This window comes from Gobio gobio, assembly GCF_949357685.1.
Source record: "Gobio gobio genome assembly, chromosome: 15".
Taxonomy (NCBI): Eukaryota; Metazoa; Chordata; class Actinopteri; order Cypriniformes; family Gobionidae; genus Gobio; species Gobio gobio.
Window position 1 is genome coordinate 5,978,069 of NC_137108.1, and position 16,420 is coordinate 5,994,488.

Sequence of the window (16,420 nt, forward strand, 5' to 3'; positions counted from 1 at the left end):
CGTCAGTCCCCGCCCCCAATACCTTTCTTTCCCGAGCTTCATGAGGAACTCGCGCGGTCCTGGAAGTCCCCGTTGTCTTCCCGTGACCGTTCGGCGACTTCCTCCGCCTTCTCCGTCCTCGATGGGGCGGCAGCTAAAGGGTACACTGGGGTCCCTCCAGTTGAACGTTCTGTTGCGATGCAACTGTGTCCTCAGAGCGCTTCAACCTGGCGTGGTGATCCTAAGCACCCCTCCAAAGCCTGTCGATTCACATCAACCTTGGTGGCGAAATCGCACAGAGCCGCGGGGCAGGCTGCCGCTTCGTTGCATGCCATGGCGATCCTTCAGGTCTACCAGGCCAGGATCCTCAAGGACATGCACGAGGGTGGAGTTGATCCGGGGCTCTTAAATGAGCTGCGTGCCGCCACCGACCTCGCTCTCCGGGCGACGAAGGTGACCGCACGCTCCCTGGGTCAAGTGATGTCCACAAATGTGGTCCAGGAGCGTCACCTGTGGCTGAACCTGGCCGATATGCGGGACACCGAGCGGACCCAGTTCCTCGATGCCCCCATATCCCAGGCCGGCCTCTTCGGCGGGGCGGTTGAGGACTTTGCCCAACAGTTCTCAATCGCCCAGAAGCAGACTGAGGCTATCAAACACGTACTGCCCCGGCGGCCAGCTGCTGCTTCCACCCAGCCGCCGGCACAGTCGCCTCAGTCTGCTCCACGCCGAGGACGCCCTCCTAAGGCTCCCGCCCCTCCCACCCGGTCCAAGCAGCAGCCTTCACCCGGGCCGGGTCGCGGAGGAAGCCGTAGGAAGGCGTCCAAGTCCCCTCAGGCCGCCCCGCGTCCCGCTAAACGCCAGGCCAAGCGGCGCTCCTGAGACGGACGGCTCAGGGATGGGAAATTCTTTCGAGGAGATGGTAGCAGGACCACTCCTTTGTTCTGCTGCTGGCCCCCGGGTCAGCAGCACCCTATGTTGGTCAAAGAAAGAATTAACACTCCCATCCCTGAGCCCACAGAGTCCGGTGATGACGGTGCGCGCCACCCACGGGTCCCGCCACTCGCATCCCACCACTCGCATCCCACTCTGTCGCCAGCCTCCTGGCAGAGCAGACCCCAGTGGAACGTGCGTCCTTCCCTGGTCTCCTCTGTCAGGACGCAGCAGTCAACCGTGCCCCCGCACCGGGACGCCCCTCAGCCTCCCATGTCCGGGCCGGTGACGCTGCATCGCTGCAAGCCCACACCGGGTACGTCTGTACTCCGTATGACCCCGCTGGTGCAGTTTCTGGATGTCTGGCTTCAGCTTCCAGGGCTGTCCCGCTGGATCGCGCGGACCGTCAGGCGCGGCTACGCGATTCAGTTCGCGCAGGTTCCTCCCTGCTTCCGGGGAGTCCGTTCCACTATGATCGGGGCCAACGCCCCCGTCATGCGAACGGAGATTGCCACCCTACTGGCGAAGGGTGCGATCGAACCTGTCCCTCCAGCCGAGATGAATTACGGGTTTTACAGCCCGTACTTCATTGTACCCAAAAAGGCCGGTGGGCTACGACCAATCCTGGACCTGCGCGTCTTGAACCGTTACCTTCACCGGTTTCCGTTCAAGATGTTGACAGCGAAACGCCTTTTCGAATGCGTTCGTCCAGACGATTGGTTTGCAGCGATCGACCTGAAGGACGCCTACTTCCATGTCTCCATTCTACCTCGACACAGACCGTTCCTACGGTTTGCTTTCGAGGGGCGGGCATATCAGTACGCAGTTCTACCATTCGGGCTATCTCTGTCCCCTCGCGTCTTTGCGAAGATTGCCGAGGCAGCCCTTACGCCCCTTCGGCAGCACGGGGTTCGCATCCTGAATTACCTCGACGACTGGCTCATACTGGGTCACTCTCGAGAGCAGGTTTGCGGACACAGAGATTTGGTGCTCCATCACCTAGCCCGTCTGGGCCTTCGGGTCAACTGGGAGAAGAGCAAACTTTGCCCCGCGCAGAGGATCTCTTTTCTCTGTATGGATATCGACTCGGTCGCCATGTGCGCGCAGCTTTCGAGCGAGCGCGCGCAGTCTCTGCTGACTTCCCTTCGTCAAATCGAGGGCAAGAGTGCGATTCCACTGAAACTATTTCAGAGGCTCCTGGGGCATATGGCATCTGCAGCCGCGGTGACGCCGCTCGGATTGCTTCATATGAGACCGCTTCAGCACTGGCTACGCGATCGAGTCCCGAGATGGGCATGGCGGTCTGGCACGCTCCGGGTACAAGTGACTCGGGCCTGCTTACAGACGCTCACCCCGTGGTCGAACCTCAGTTTTCTACGGACCGGAGTCTCCTTAGAACGAGTTTCCAGGCATATTGTTGTAACAACAGATGCATCATCCACAGGCTGGGGTGCCATGTGCAATGGACAAGCAGCCGCGGGCTCCTGGATAGGACCCCAGCGCCTTCTGCATGTCAATTGCCTCGAGTTACTGGCAGTACGGTTCGCCCTGCACCGCTTCCGAGCGCTGCTGAGGGGTCAACATGTACTAGTCAGGACAGACAACACGGCCGTAGTAGCGTACATCAACCACCAGGGCGGTCTACGCTCCCGCCGTATGTCTCAACTCGCCCGCCATCTCGTTTTGTGGAGTCAGAAGCACCTGAGGTCCCTTCGTGCTGTCCACATCCCCGGAGACCTGAACTGTGCAGCCGACGAGCTCTCACGGTTTCAGCCTCTCCCCGGAGAGTGGAGACTCCACCCCCAGACGGTCCAGCTGATATGGGAACGGTTCGGCGACGCACAGGTAGATCTGTTTGCCTCCCAGGACTCTTCCCATTGCTCCCTGTACTATTCCCTGACCAAGGGCACCCTTGGCACGGATGCACTGGCACACAGCTGGCCGTCAGGGCTACGCAAGTATGCGTTTCCCCCAGTGAGCCTTCTTGCACGGGTACTGTGCAAGATCAGGGAGGACAAGGAGCAGGTCATGTTGGTCGCCCCGTATTGGCACGGCCAGACCTGGTTCCCAGAACTTTTACTCCTTGCGACAGCCCCTCCCTGGCCTATTCCTCTGAGACCGGACCTCCTCACTCAGAGACGGGGCACCTTTTGGCACCCGCGTCCAGCGCTCTGGAAGCTCCATGTGTGGCTTCTGGACGGGACGCGGCAGGTTTGAGTAGCCTTCCACCTGCGGTGGTCGCTACCATCACTTCCGCTAGAGCTGAGTCTACGCGACGTCTCTATGCGTTGAAGTGGAACCTCTTCGTCACATGGTGTTCTTCCCGCCAAGAAGACCCCTGGAAATGCCCGATCGGGTCCGTGCTATCGTTTCTCCAGGAGGGGGTGGAGCGAAGGCTGTCTCCCTCCACCCTTAAAGTGTATGTGGCCGCAATATCTGCCTACCACGATCTCCTGGGAGACAAAAAGGTAAGTCAGCACGACCTGATCATCAGGTTCCTGAGGGGGGCGAGGAGACTGAATCCTCCTCGCTCTCCTCTCGTTCCCTCTTGGGACCTCTCAGTAGTCTTAAGTGCTCTGCAGAGGCCTCCCTTTGAGCCTTTGCGGTCGGCTGAGATTAAGTTCTTGTCTATGAAGATGGCTCTGCTGACCGCATTGGCCTCGCTTAAGAGGGTCGGGGACCTGCAAGCATTTTCGGTTGACGAAGCGTGCCTTGAGTTCGGGCCGGCTAACTCTCACGTGATCCTGAGACCCCGGCCCGGATATGTGCCCAAGGTTCCCACCACTCCGTTCCGAGATCAGGTGGTGAACCTGCAAGCGCTGCCTTTGGAGGAGGCAGACCCAGCCTTGGCATTGCTCTGTCCAGTACGCGCTCTCCGCGCTTACGTAGACATGACGCAGTGTTTCAGGACCTCAGACCAGCTCTTTGTCTGTTATGGTGGAGAGCGGAAGGGAAGTGCTCTCTCAAAGCAGAGGTTGTCTAACTGGATAGTGGACACCATTGTTTTGGCTTACCAGCAGCAAGGTCGACCATGTCCCCTTGGTGTGAGGGCACACTCCACCCGGAGTGTGGCCTCCTCTTGGGCTCTAGCGCATGGCGCCTCGCTAACAGACATCTGCAGAGCTGCAGGCTGGGCGACACCCAACACATTCGCCAGATTCTACAATCTCCGAGTGGAGCCAGTGTCCGACTATGTACTCGCCCCTACGGGTGGCCGGTAATGGGCCAGGCTCAGGTGTCTTCGCTTGCTCGCCATTCCACTCCAAGGACTGGATACGTGCGATATTTTCCCTCAGGTGAGCTCCCCGAGAGCCCTGAGCTCCTCCAGCACTGCTTACGCCGACATCAGTTCAGTCTGCCCTTTCGAGCCCAGACCCTCATGTCCGGCCAGGTGCTCCGTGTGCATGGTTCCCCTCCGGCGACCCCCACACGAGTATTTCCACCGTAAGCCTCCTCAGCGAGCAGGTGTCTTTCCCTTGGCAAGTCCCTGCCACCCCTAGGGTTAAAAATCCACCTTCGGCTGGTACCCTAGAGATCTTCCATATGCAGCCCTCAGCGGGTCATATGTGTATTCTCTAAGTCCTCCCCACGGGTAGGCATCTTGGCATTCCCTCACTGGGATATTCTTCCCAGTGTACCTTGGTAATCCTGTGATAAGTGGGAGTCCTTCGTCCGTACTAGTCTTACGACAGGGTACTCACACTTACGCAGGGCACTGGATGACAGCTGAGTGGCGTTGTTGTATTGGAACCCCCATTCGTTAGTCACTAACGTACGTCGTAGTGACTGAACGAAAGGGAACGTCTCGGTTACGTATGTAACCCTCGTTCCCTGAGGAGGGAACGGAGACGTACGTTTCCTTTGCCACGTCAGCTGTGCTGCCTGGAACGCGGAGTTCAGTCTTGGCTCCTGCAGCAGTAACATAATGCGATGTTGCCAGCGTACTTCCTTATATACCCACGAGGTGGGGCGGAGTTACGCATGCAAATTCCGCATGCCCATGGCATTGGCACTGCCATTGGGCGCTGTTGAATACTCGAAGATGATTGGCTTCTAAGCGAAACCCCCATTCGTTAGTCACTAACGTACGTCTCCGTTCCCTCCTCAGGGAACGAGGGTTACATACGTAACCGAGACGTAATCCAGTTTATTGTGGGGCTAGGCTGGCCTGCTTAATCTCGCGCCGCGTATGGCGCCTCCGCTGTGGGCCAGATGCAGTACTTTGGTCGGTGATGTTGAAGGCCGACCGGCCAGTGCAGCCCGAGCCTCGGCGTGTGTGAGGTTTATCTCTAAAGAGATGTGAGTCTGCTGATGTTGAGCAGAAACTCACAACTATATGCATATTTTAGAACAGATAGACGCGATGAGGACGTACAAAAACACAGACTCACAAGATAGAAAACACGAAAACACCATTCTGTCGGGAGAGAGGGAAGCCGCAGCGTGTGCACGAATAATAAAGTTCTGTGTGAACTTTTTAATAATTAGCTACACATCAGAAATCACTGATCACAGATCAGAAGGAACTGAAAAAAGACTTATGTTTTCATTTATACATCCAAACACTGAGAAACTGCCAGCATTCACTCGTTCACCAGCCATGATCTCTCGAGAACAAACAAATATGGCGCTTGCATGGGTGTGCCAAATTCTCTGGGTGGAGGAAAGGGAGGTAACCGTTCCTGTTATGACGTCATAACAGGAAAATTCCAGATCAGCTCGTCTGGGCTGTCATTTTCTCAAAGGCAGAGAAAGACACCCAGAACTCGGTTTTACACCGATCAAAATTTCTAGCCACTTGGGGGCAATATTCAAGCTAGGGGAACTCATATTAATGTTGAAAAACCTCATAAAATGAAAATGTCATGCCATGGGACCTTTCATTTTAATGGAGAACTCTCCCCCGGAACCCCAGTTTCAGATGAATCTAACAAACCCATGACTCACTTTTGGTTCCAGAAACACCTCAAATCTGTTCTCTAACTGTCAGCGTCCCAGCAAAGAATTTCTCAAGCCACTCCTTCCACATCGGGGCTACAACCTCAGCAGCTCAAAAAAGGCCTCTCCCAACAGCAGATCCAAGCCCTCGGGAGATGGTCCTCAGATGCTTTCCAAAGCTACATCAGGACCAACCGTTTCTATATCAAAGAAGCCCACCAAACCCTCATCATTAAAACCCTTCAGGCCATCCACCGGGAGTTTCTTTTCTCCGTCCAGCGAGTATTTGGTCTCCCAGTGGACACAAAACAAAGCTGCGGTTTTGAAAATACCCGTGTTCGTGTGGACAGGGCCTGAGTTTGAGACCACTGCCTTAAATGCTAAATACAATGTAGGCCTACTTCACTTTAGTTTATCATGTGATGTTATGTCAGGACATAGGATCAGCAGATCTTAAACTCATTCTGAAATTTGTAATCTGCACTCATGATTCAAATGAAACTAAGCCATTGGAGGGAGCAAGGATTAATAAAAACATAATTTGCATGTATTACATTACATTACATAACCAGACAATCAGAAATATAACCATAATTACAACTCACGTTGTGTTGACACTAAAGTCTCTTATCTCCACTGATCCTTACATAATCAGAATGTGATTTATTATAATGTATATTGTAAATAAATGGATAAAAGGACAATGTCACAGTGCCTCCTAGAGGACAACTGTTATGTTTAAAACAGTGTAGCCTATTTACAGAAACTTTAAAGTGATATTGTACATTTTAAAGTTTAAAGCACATCGTTTTGAGCAATTTTTGAACAGTTTTGAAAATTTTTTGAAACAACACGCAGCGGCTAGGCGCTCTCAGACCAACAGTATTTTATTTATTTTATTGTGTACACTATGGATTCTAAGTTTGTTATCTCAAACAATCAGTGCACATACGGTCTATGAACGGACTAAACTTCTTAGCATTAGGGAACAGTGCCAAGATTATGCTTTTGAAAATGATGAACACATTCCACCGGAGATTTTATGCCCCTCACACCTCGTTGGATTTGGTAATGTCATGACAGAAAGACGACGTAGACAGCGGAGGGAAAGAAGGCAAAAGCGGGGAAAGAGAGCCGGACTACGGGCTAGGCTACAAGCTAACCCACATAAACCACCTTTACCAAGCCTCTTCATGGCAAATGCCCAATCACTCATCAACAAGATGGATGAAATTCGCCTAAGGATTACATCGCACAATATAAGCAGCTGTGTAACAATTATGACGGAAACATGGCTAAGCAGCATTGTTCCTGACGCCGCTATTGAGCTTGAAGGCTGCGTTGTCTACCGAGCAGACAGGACGACGGATTCTGATAAGAAGAGAGGCTGCGGAGTGTGTATATATGTAAATAATGACTGGTGTAAAGCTACGGACATTATCGGAACACACTGCTCTGCAGATCTTGAATACTTGATGGTTAAGTGTAGACCGTTCTTCATACCTAGAGAGTTTACTGTCATTATAATAATGGCTGTATACATACCACCACAAGCGAATGTTAAATTAGCACTGGAGAAACTATATATTGCTATCAGTACTGTGCAGAACGTATATCCAGAGGGGGCAGTGATTGTGGCAGGAGATTTTAACCATGTTGATTTGAAGAAAATACTGCCAAAATTTTATAAAAATGTAACTATGGAGTCAAAATAGGGCCACATATATCTGCAAAATAACACAATGTTTTGCAAACAAAAAATATGTTTTGCAAAAAAAAAAAAGTTTTGCAAAAAAAAATAATAATTTTGCAAAAAAAAATAGAATATTGAGAAAAAAATGCTTTTTTGCAAGTAAAAAAATAGTAATTGCAAAAGAAAAGTTACCACTGAGAGGAAAAATTAAGTTTAGCAAAGTAAAACTTGCAGCATTGACTTTGCAACACCTTTGCGCCGCTCCTTTAAATCCGCGTTTCCGTCATCCGTGCCTCTGAGGCGCGCAAGCTTTCCTTTGCGCTTCATTTTTCTTTGCGCCTCGCTTTGTGTCCCTGATTTGACGTGGGGGAGGGGTCAAGAGGTTGGGGTGTGTACATGGGTGTGTACAAGGGACGAAGGCGCGTCCTTCTCGTTACGTCAATCAATACAATCTGACTTAAATTTGGCCACTCGCCCTTGAGGCTGAGCAACTGTGCTGATCTCTCGCTGTCTCAATTAATTTGCCCAATCTCATTCACTTTCTATGCAGAGGATGATCCATCGATGTCTAGCATTCTGGTGTAAGGGTTATAAATACCCATGTTGCATGCATGCAGCTCTCAGCTATGTTAACTAACCAAACTACATCAGGAATCATTTCTTGAATCTGTCTGACACATCATCAGTGTTGGGGTAAAGTGTTACAAGTAGAGCTGTCAATTTAACTCATTAATTAAAAAAAAACACATGATTAAAAAAATGTATGCAATTAATCATGCCCAATATATTCTTGTGTTCAAAGACAGTTAGATGATATGCAGCAGAATGACACACAGAGGTCTCGAGATCCATACGGTCTGGGGCTCGCGCTGATGACGTAACGAGAAGGACGCGCCTTCGTCCCTTGTACACACCCATGTACACACCCCAACCTCTTGACCCCTCCCCCACGTCAAATCAGGGACACAAAGCGAGGCGCAAAGAAAAATGAAGCGCAAAGGAAAGCTTGCGCCTCAGAGGCACGGATGACGGAAACGCGGATTTAAAGGAGCGGCGCAAAGGTGTTGCAAAGTCAATGCTGCAAGTTTTACTTTGCTAAACTTTATTTTTCCTCTCAGTGGTAACTTTTCTTTTGCAATTACTATTTTTTTACTTGCAAAAAAGCATTTTTTTCTCAATATTCTATTTTTTTTTGCAAATTTTTTTTTTTTTTTTGCAAAACTTTTTTTTTTTTGCAAAACATATTTTTTGTTTGCAAAACATTGTGTTATTTTGCAGATATATGTGGCCCTATTTTGACTCCATATGTAACCATTCCAACGCGTGGAAAGAATATCCTGGACCAGGTGTATACAAATGTTCCAAGAGCTTATAAAGCTATTGCATCATCTCATCTGGGCTTGTCAGATCATGTTTCATTGATGTTGTTTCCTTTCTACAAGCCTCTTATCAGCAGAACCAAACCAGTGGTTAAAACAGTCATAGTGTGGAGTGAGGAGGCCACCTCACGACTACAAGACTGTTTTGAGTCTACAAAATGGGATGTATTTGCAGAGGGGGCTGATATAGATGAATACAGCACATCAGTTTTGGCCTATATAGATTTCTGTACGGAGACGTTCTGACAACTAAAACTATTAGGATATTCCCAATCAGAAGCCATGGTTTGATGGGAGAGTTCGGTCTCTGCTTAAAGACCGAGATGCAGCATTCAAGTCTGGCAATGTACTGGCTTACAGTAATGCCAGGAGAAAATTGAAGAAAGGAATTAGAGAAGCAAAGTACAGATATAAACAGCGTCTTGAAGATCAATTCAACAACAACAATCCCCGTAGCATGTGGAGGGGAATGAAGGCCATCACTGATTATAACGGAAGGTCTCTATATAGCACTGATGATCCCTGTCTCCCTGTCTCCCTGATTCCCTGAATCACTTCTTTGCTCGCTTTAATGATCAAAATAACAGTAGAGTCCATCCTGGAGCAAAACAGAACGGGCAGGCAACTGTCCTAAAGCATCATCAAGTGAGAGGAAAATCAACATCAACAAGGCGTCAGGACCTGACAGGGTCTCAGGCCGCACACTGAGAACATGTGCAGATCAGTTAGCGGGAGTGTTTACAAGTATCTTTAATCGCTCACTACAACTGGCTATTGTCCCTACCTGCCTGAAGTCTACCACTATTATTCCTGTACCTAAAGGAGCTGCAGTTGAATGTTTTAAAGTGTAACTAAACCCTAAACCAACTTTTTTTAGTTAATGATCTGTAATACTGGGGCTTTATTAATGCTGTTCATTGATTCGAGTAAATGTTTTGACATTTGAGTATACAGTAAAGTGTTTTAATTCTATAAAATATGGTGTAAAACCGCCAAAGTGCTGCCCTCTTAAGGTTGAACGGTGGCTACTGCAGTTGAATTTTCCTATTGGACGTTGTGGTACATCGTGATGTAGGATGGTACTTCAAACGGCTCACTATAGGCTTGTTTGAGATCAGCGAAATCTGCGCAGAACCGATCACCGGTGATCAGCGCGAGATGCATTCCGGTTAGAAATGTGTCCGAGGGCGGTCCGCCTTGCTCTGATGTCATGCTGACGTATGTCAAAAAACTCTCGCGAGCGAAAGGCGGATGTGTTGGATTCTGCAGTTGAGCGCAGCTGCTCTCCACCGACTGCGCGGAGCAAAAGCATGATGGGAAACGACTTGCTGACGACACAGCTTAATGCTTATTGGTTTAAACAACCGTGATGTATGGTTCTTTTTAAAAATGTTTGATTTTAAAACTCTGATATCATGTTTTTAGGTGTGAATATTCCCAAACTCTCTAAAAAAGGCGATCTCTCTGTGGGTTATGTGATTGTTGTCATATTTATAAATATATATATATATATATATATATATATATATATATATATATATATATATATATATATACAAACATGTATGTAGGCCTAATTAAAGTAAAAATGATTGATAAATCATCATTTAGTCACGTGACTTCACTTCACCCCCGCACACACATAAACATCCAGTTTAAACATTAACATCCACATACTGCCATTGCACTTTACTTTCCTATTGTTACTGCGTAACAACCTGTAATAAACCTTGCACATTATACTTCTTTATATATACATATATATATATATTTATGTTAACCACTTATTTCTAAGTCTACAGTTTATCTCACTTATCACATCCACTTATTTTTTTATATTTTTATATTTTTATTTTTATATTTTTATTTTTATCTTATTTCCTATTTTTATCTTTTACTTGATTTATTTATAATTCTACTTATGTTAATAATTTTTATTCTAATTTTATTCTATTTCTATTTTAATTTCTTGTAACTGTTATTTGCACTGTCCATGGAGCGGACCTGTTTACATTTCACTGCCAGTTGTATAACTGTGTATGTGACAAATAAAACTCTTGAATCTTGAATCTTAAACACGTCTTTCGAATGGAAATAAATAACAAAAACTTTGGGTGTCTTGTTCATAATATTTATTTTCATATAAAAGTAACAGAACTTAAATTACATCCAGTTTATCAGCAACAAAGCGCACGAGTGTGATTCCCGCGATATCCGCCTTGGATCTCGCAGGTGTCGGATCCACTACGAGAAGATAGAACTGTCCGTCTTGCCTGCACTTTTTCCACTCCTCCCCTCACTGCAGCCGCCTAGTCTCGGCTGAACTGCAGGCGTGGCGAGGCGCATCTCAAACAAGCCTAATCGCTCACTATCCGCGCCCCTGGCACGCCCTCAGAAATGTTTTCCCCAATCACAGGTTGAGAACGGCTTCACTCCAGTATGAACTGTCATATTACATGAAGTAGAAACATTATGAATGAAACTGACTTGACACTTGCTTTAACATTGTATTGAAGAAAACACGGTTAAATAATGCAGTTGTCAGTACACGTCAAGCTTTTCTTGCGATATTATTGCCGCCCGTCATGTGTACAGATAATTTTCATACATGAGACGCGCTTTCAAACCCTGACACGCAAGTGCTTGCCGCGGACGCAGATAGATTAGGTCAGTTCTCTTGCGCGGCTGCTTCACTTGCATCGTCGGCATCGGGAGTTAACGCAGTTTGAGCCAGCGGCTCGCATTGATAAGGCTCCGGGTTTGTGTCTACAGACAATCCACCCTCCTCCACTTCAGGTGAAGGTAGGAGAAATGACCGCTCTGTTGCAAAGCTGGCATCACTCCAGTCATTCTCCATCTTTGCGACTCGCGAGTCTGACAGCTGTCAATCAATCTGTCACTGCAGGTCTCAGGTGCACGCCCTCCGCTCAGCCCTGCCCTCGGTTTGTCCCCTCTGTCTCCGCTGGCTCTGCCCACTTTTCCAGCATTTTAAAAAAATTGCCAGTGGGTGGAGTTAAGCTCTGAGCAGGGGTTTAGTTACCCTTTAATGACTTTCACCCAATTGCCCTGACTCCTGTCATTATGAAGTGCTTTGAGAGACTTATACTGTTGCACATTAAAGCTAGCATACCTAAGGATCTGGATAGCCATCAATTTGCTTATCGGGCAAACAGATCTACAGATGATGCCATCTCAATTGCACTTCATACAGCTCTGACACATCTAGAGCAGGCGAACAGTTATGTTAGGATGCTGTTTATTGATTTTAGTTCTGCTTTTAATACTGTCATCCCTCACAAACTGATATGTAAATTATGTGAGTTGGGAATAGATACAACACTCTGTTCATGGATTTCCTTACTAATAGGCCCCAGAATGTCAAAATAGGTGAGTGCACCTCTTCAACAATCATCCTGAACACGGGCGTGCCACAGGGGTGTGTGCTCAGTCCAGCATTATTCACCCTCTTTACCCACGATTGTACTCCAATCCATCCGTCCAACTCCATAATAAAGTTTGCTGATGATACGACTATTGTCGGCCTCATCTCAGAAAATGAAGAAACAGCCTACAGAGAAGAGGTTAAGCATCTGTCTCATTGGTGTACTGACCATAATTTGGTCCTGAACACCAAAAAAACCAAAGAGATCATCATAGACTTCAGGAGGTCTAGGAAGACCACCCTTTCACCGTTGTTCGTTAATGGAGAGGAAGTGGAGAGGGTAAATTACATCAAATTTCTTGGAGTCTACATTACGAAAGATCTTTCTTGGTCCATCAATACTTCCTATCTGGGTAAAAAAGCACAACAAAGGCTATTTTTTCTTTGAAAAATGAAGCAGGCCAGGTTACCCACACAGCTTTTAATTAATTTTTATCACTGTACCATAGAGAGTATTCTTTCTTATGGGATTACTGTGTGGTATGCTAGCTGTACTGGTGAAAATCACAAAGAATTTTACCGTGTTGTTAAAACAGCACAGCGCATCATAGGTACTGAGCTCCCAAGTTTGGATACGGTCTATGCTGATCGGTTATACACAAAGGCTAGCAGTATCATCATGGATCCCACCCATCCAGGATACATAATGTTTGTCCCTTTACCGTCTGGGAGGAGATATAGGGCTATTAAGTCCAGGACAAATATGTTAAAGTACAGTTTTTTTGCTAAAGCTGTATTTGCCATCGGACCTTCCACTCATCCACAGCCCCTTTATTCCCTCCAGTAACATTCAGTAACATAATCAACAAGGATTGAGGACTGTTTGTGTTCTTAAATGTGGATGGACATTCAATACATGCACTTTATCACTTTTTATATATTGTGAAATATGTTTTTAGAGTTCTTTTATGTATTTTAATGTGTATGTCTATAGTCAATGAGTAAATGTCTTTATTTATTTATTTATTTATTTATTTTCTGTTATGAGAGCTGCCAATCTAAATTTCGTTGTACTTGTACAATGACAATAAATTATCTTACTTATCTTACTTACTGTTTCCTTCTGGAGCATCAATGAATGTTTCAACCTTTTGTAAACATTGTTTGGATTTTGTCAATAGCTCAGCATTTGTTAATGATCCTGATCTATCTATCTATCTATCTATCTATCTATCTATCTATCTATCTATCTATCTATCTATCTATCTATCTATCTATCTATCTATCTATCTATCTATCTATCTATCTATCTATCTATCTATCTATCTATCTATCTCTTCAATCACTACATTATAATATACAACTTGACTACTAATACTATCCATTTCTGTCCAGTAGTTATTAAAGAAATATACTAAAGAGGTATTAATGTCAAATACGCAATAATGAACGATACACATAATATTTAATTAATTTATAATAATTATTTAAATGATATATAAATAGTCCTAAATGTAATCATTTAAAATAAAAATCCCATACGAAAATATGCTATTATCCATACGATGACACACTACTCTCTCTCTCTCTCTCTCTCTCTCTCTCTCTCTCTCTCTCTCTCTCTCTCTCTCTCTCTCTCTCTCTCTCTCTCGATGTAAACGGCAGCAGACGCCGGTTTTAGTAACTGTACTCAAGTCGCTTTATTATCTGAGGAACATTGAAAACTAATATCTGCCGTCAGTGGCTCACGCTTACATTTTTAACTGTAAGGAGTTTATTGGAAAAAGTCATGCTAATCTGGCGGTGGACGTGCTTTTCGCTTCTTTTGGGTTTTTTACTGTCGTCATTCTCGGAGCTCACAGGTAAAATCTTTACAATGCGTTTAATTTACCCATATTGTAATCTGCAAATCAACTGTTTGTTTGATTGTAATAATTTATATCGACTAATGACAATTTTATTCAGTGTTTCAATGTATTTTACTTCCAAAACATTATTAGGGTACATCCGGGGATAAAGGCACACCTTAAGAAAATTTTGATTTTCACTACTTCCGTGGTGTATGAGTGCAGAAAAAAACTTCTGAATAAAACATTTATTGAGCAACAGATTTTGTGTGAAAATAAATCATAAAAGTGGTTTATTTTGTTTAAAAATCTTATAAATGTATGAGTTGGCAAGGTGGGCCGTTTACCCCACAGACACGGGGCAAAATACACATGTTGATACACATAGCCTACTTAAAATAATTAGCAAAATACTGCTAAAATAATATGTTTTTAATAATGTTAATACTTGTTCAAAACAATAACTTTAGCTAAGTTTGTACTATTTTCTGTTTATTTTGATCAATAAAATAATACATTTTTGTTCAATAAGTAAACTATCATTCAAAGTGAATACCCATTTCAACATTCCCTAAAAGTTCTCTAAAGGTGATGGAAATCCCAAACCTTTATACAACATTAGGGACGTTCCTAAAATGTCCTCATTTGGTTATGAACATGCAGCAGTTTAAAGTTCCTGATTTGACGGAGAAGGGGCTTGCTGCAGCCTGCGGTGGATGTCCAACCCGGCCCACATCCAAGTGTGTCGTCAGAGGCCAGGCCATTGCCGCCCTGCAGCCGATTTTTACGATTTTATTGGTCTTATCAATCACAGTAGAGACTGCCTCTACACCAAACACTGATCCCTAAACCTACCCATCACTGTAACGAATTAAGTACTGATTGCCTACACCAAACTCTTTTCCCTAAACCTACCCGTCACTGTAACGAATTAAGTACTGATTGCCTACACCAAACTCTTTTCCCTAAACCTACCCGTCACTGTAACGAATTAAGTACTGATTGCCTACACCAAACTCTTTTCCCTAAACCTACCCGTCACTGTGACGAATTAAGTACTGATTGCCTATACCAAACTCTTTTCCCTAAACCTACCCGTCACTGTAACGAATTAAGTACTGATTGCCTACACCAAACTCTTTTCCCTAAACCTACCCGTCACTGTGACGAATTAAGTACTGATTGCCTATACCAAACTCTTTTCCCTAAACCTACCCGTCACTGTGACGAATTAAGTACTGATTGCCTATACCAAACTCTTTTCCCTAAACCTACCCGTCACTGTGACGAATTAAGTACTGATTGCCTATACCAAACTCTTTTCCCTAAACCTACCCGTCACTGTAACGAATTAAGTACTGATTGCCTACACCAAACTCTTTTCCCTAAACCTACCCGTCACTGTGACGAATTAAGTACTGATTGTCTATACCAAACTCTTTTCCCTAAACCTACCCGTCACTGTAACCAATGAAATTAGCTGCAGGGCGGGATTTCTGACGTCACACTTGGATGTGGGCGGAGTTGGATATCCACTGCAGGCTGCAGCGAGCCCTACTTGGTTTGACGTCCCATTTTGGTTATTCTATGGTCACACAACAACATTAGAAAGAGGATATTTGGGATGTTAACAGAGCGTTCCCACATGGCCTTCTGCTGGCGCACGTGAACTGATCTTCTGTTCTGCCTTAATATCAGCGTGAAATAAACATGAATCTGAAAGTGTGTTAAAAGATGAAAGACGAAATCCGTATCATGTCACATCACTCAATCAGTGTTTCAACCGTGGAAAGAAAAAAGTTATCTCTAGAGAGGAGCATATTATTGCATGATATATGCACCATATTACATAGGCTATTCATTATAATTTTTAATGTTCTTGATTATTTAATGCATGTATTTTTATTTTGCATGTATTTTTGCATGTATTTAATGCATGTATTTTTTCAATATATCTGGCAAGTTTTTATGACCGCCATCATTTAAATGTTTATATTTCAAAAAACGAATTGGAGTAGAAATATGATTATGCAATTATAAAGTTAATATTATAACTTTATTACTATACAAAAAAACATAATTGAGTGTAATTTAAGTGTTTGTATACAAATCAGTTTTTTTTTTTACCTTCAATATTATAGTGGGCTACTGTACCAGCTGACTCCCATAGTTTACAGCATTAGTTAAAGCTGCTGTCCGTAACTTTTTTTGTGTTCAAGATTTACAAAAATTATATAATGAGAATGTACATCATGTATCCATTTTCCAA

At 45.2% G+C, this 16,420-nt stretch overlaps 1 protein-coding gene across 2 annotated transcripts in view; it reads left to right on the plus strand.

The window, feature by feature from the left end:
• The first annotated feature begins 13,942 nt into the window (after positions 1 to 13,942).
• LOC307138040 (CUB domain-containing protein 1-like) overlaps positions 13,943 to 16,420 on the plus strand; it is a 102,705-nt gene continuing 100,227 nt past the window's right edge. Inside the window, exon 1 of one of the 2 annotated variants that reach the window (XM_079836144.1) lies at positions 13,943 to 14,166. In XM_079836144.1, coding sequence (XP_079692270.1) covers positions 14,094 to 14,166 — 73 coding nt within the window. In that variant the 5' untranslated portion in view covers positions 13,943 to 14,093. The remainder of the gene's footprint in view (positions 14,167 to 16,420) is intronic. The other variant, XM_079836145.1, reaches the window with a different exon arrangement.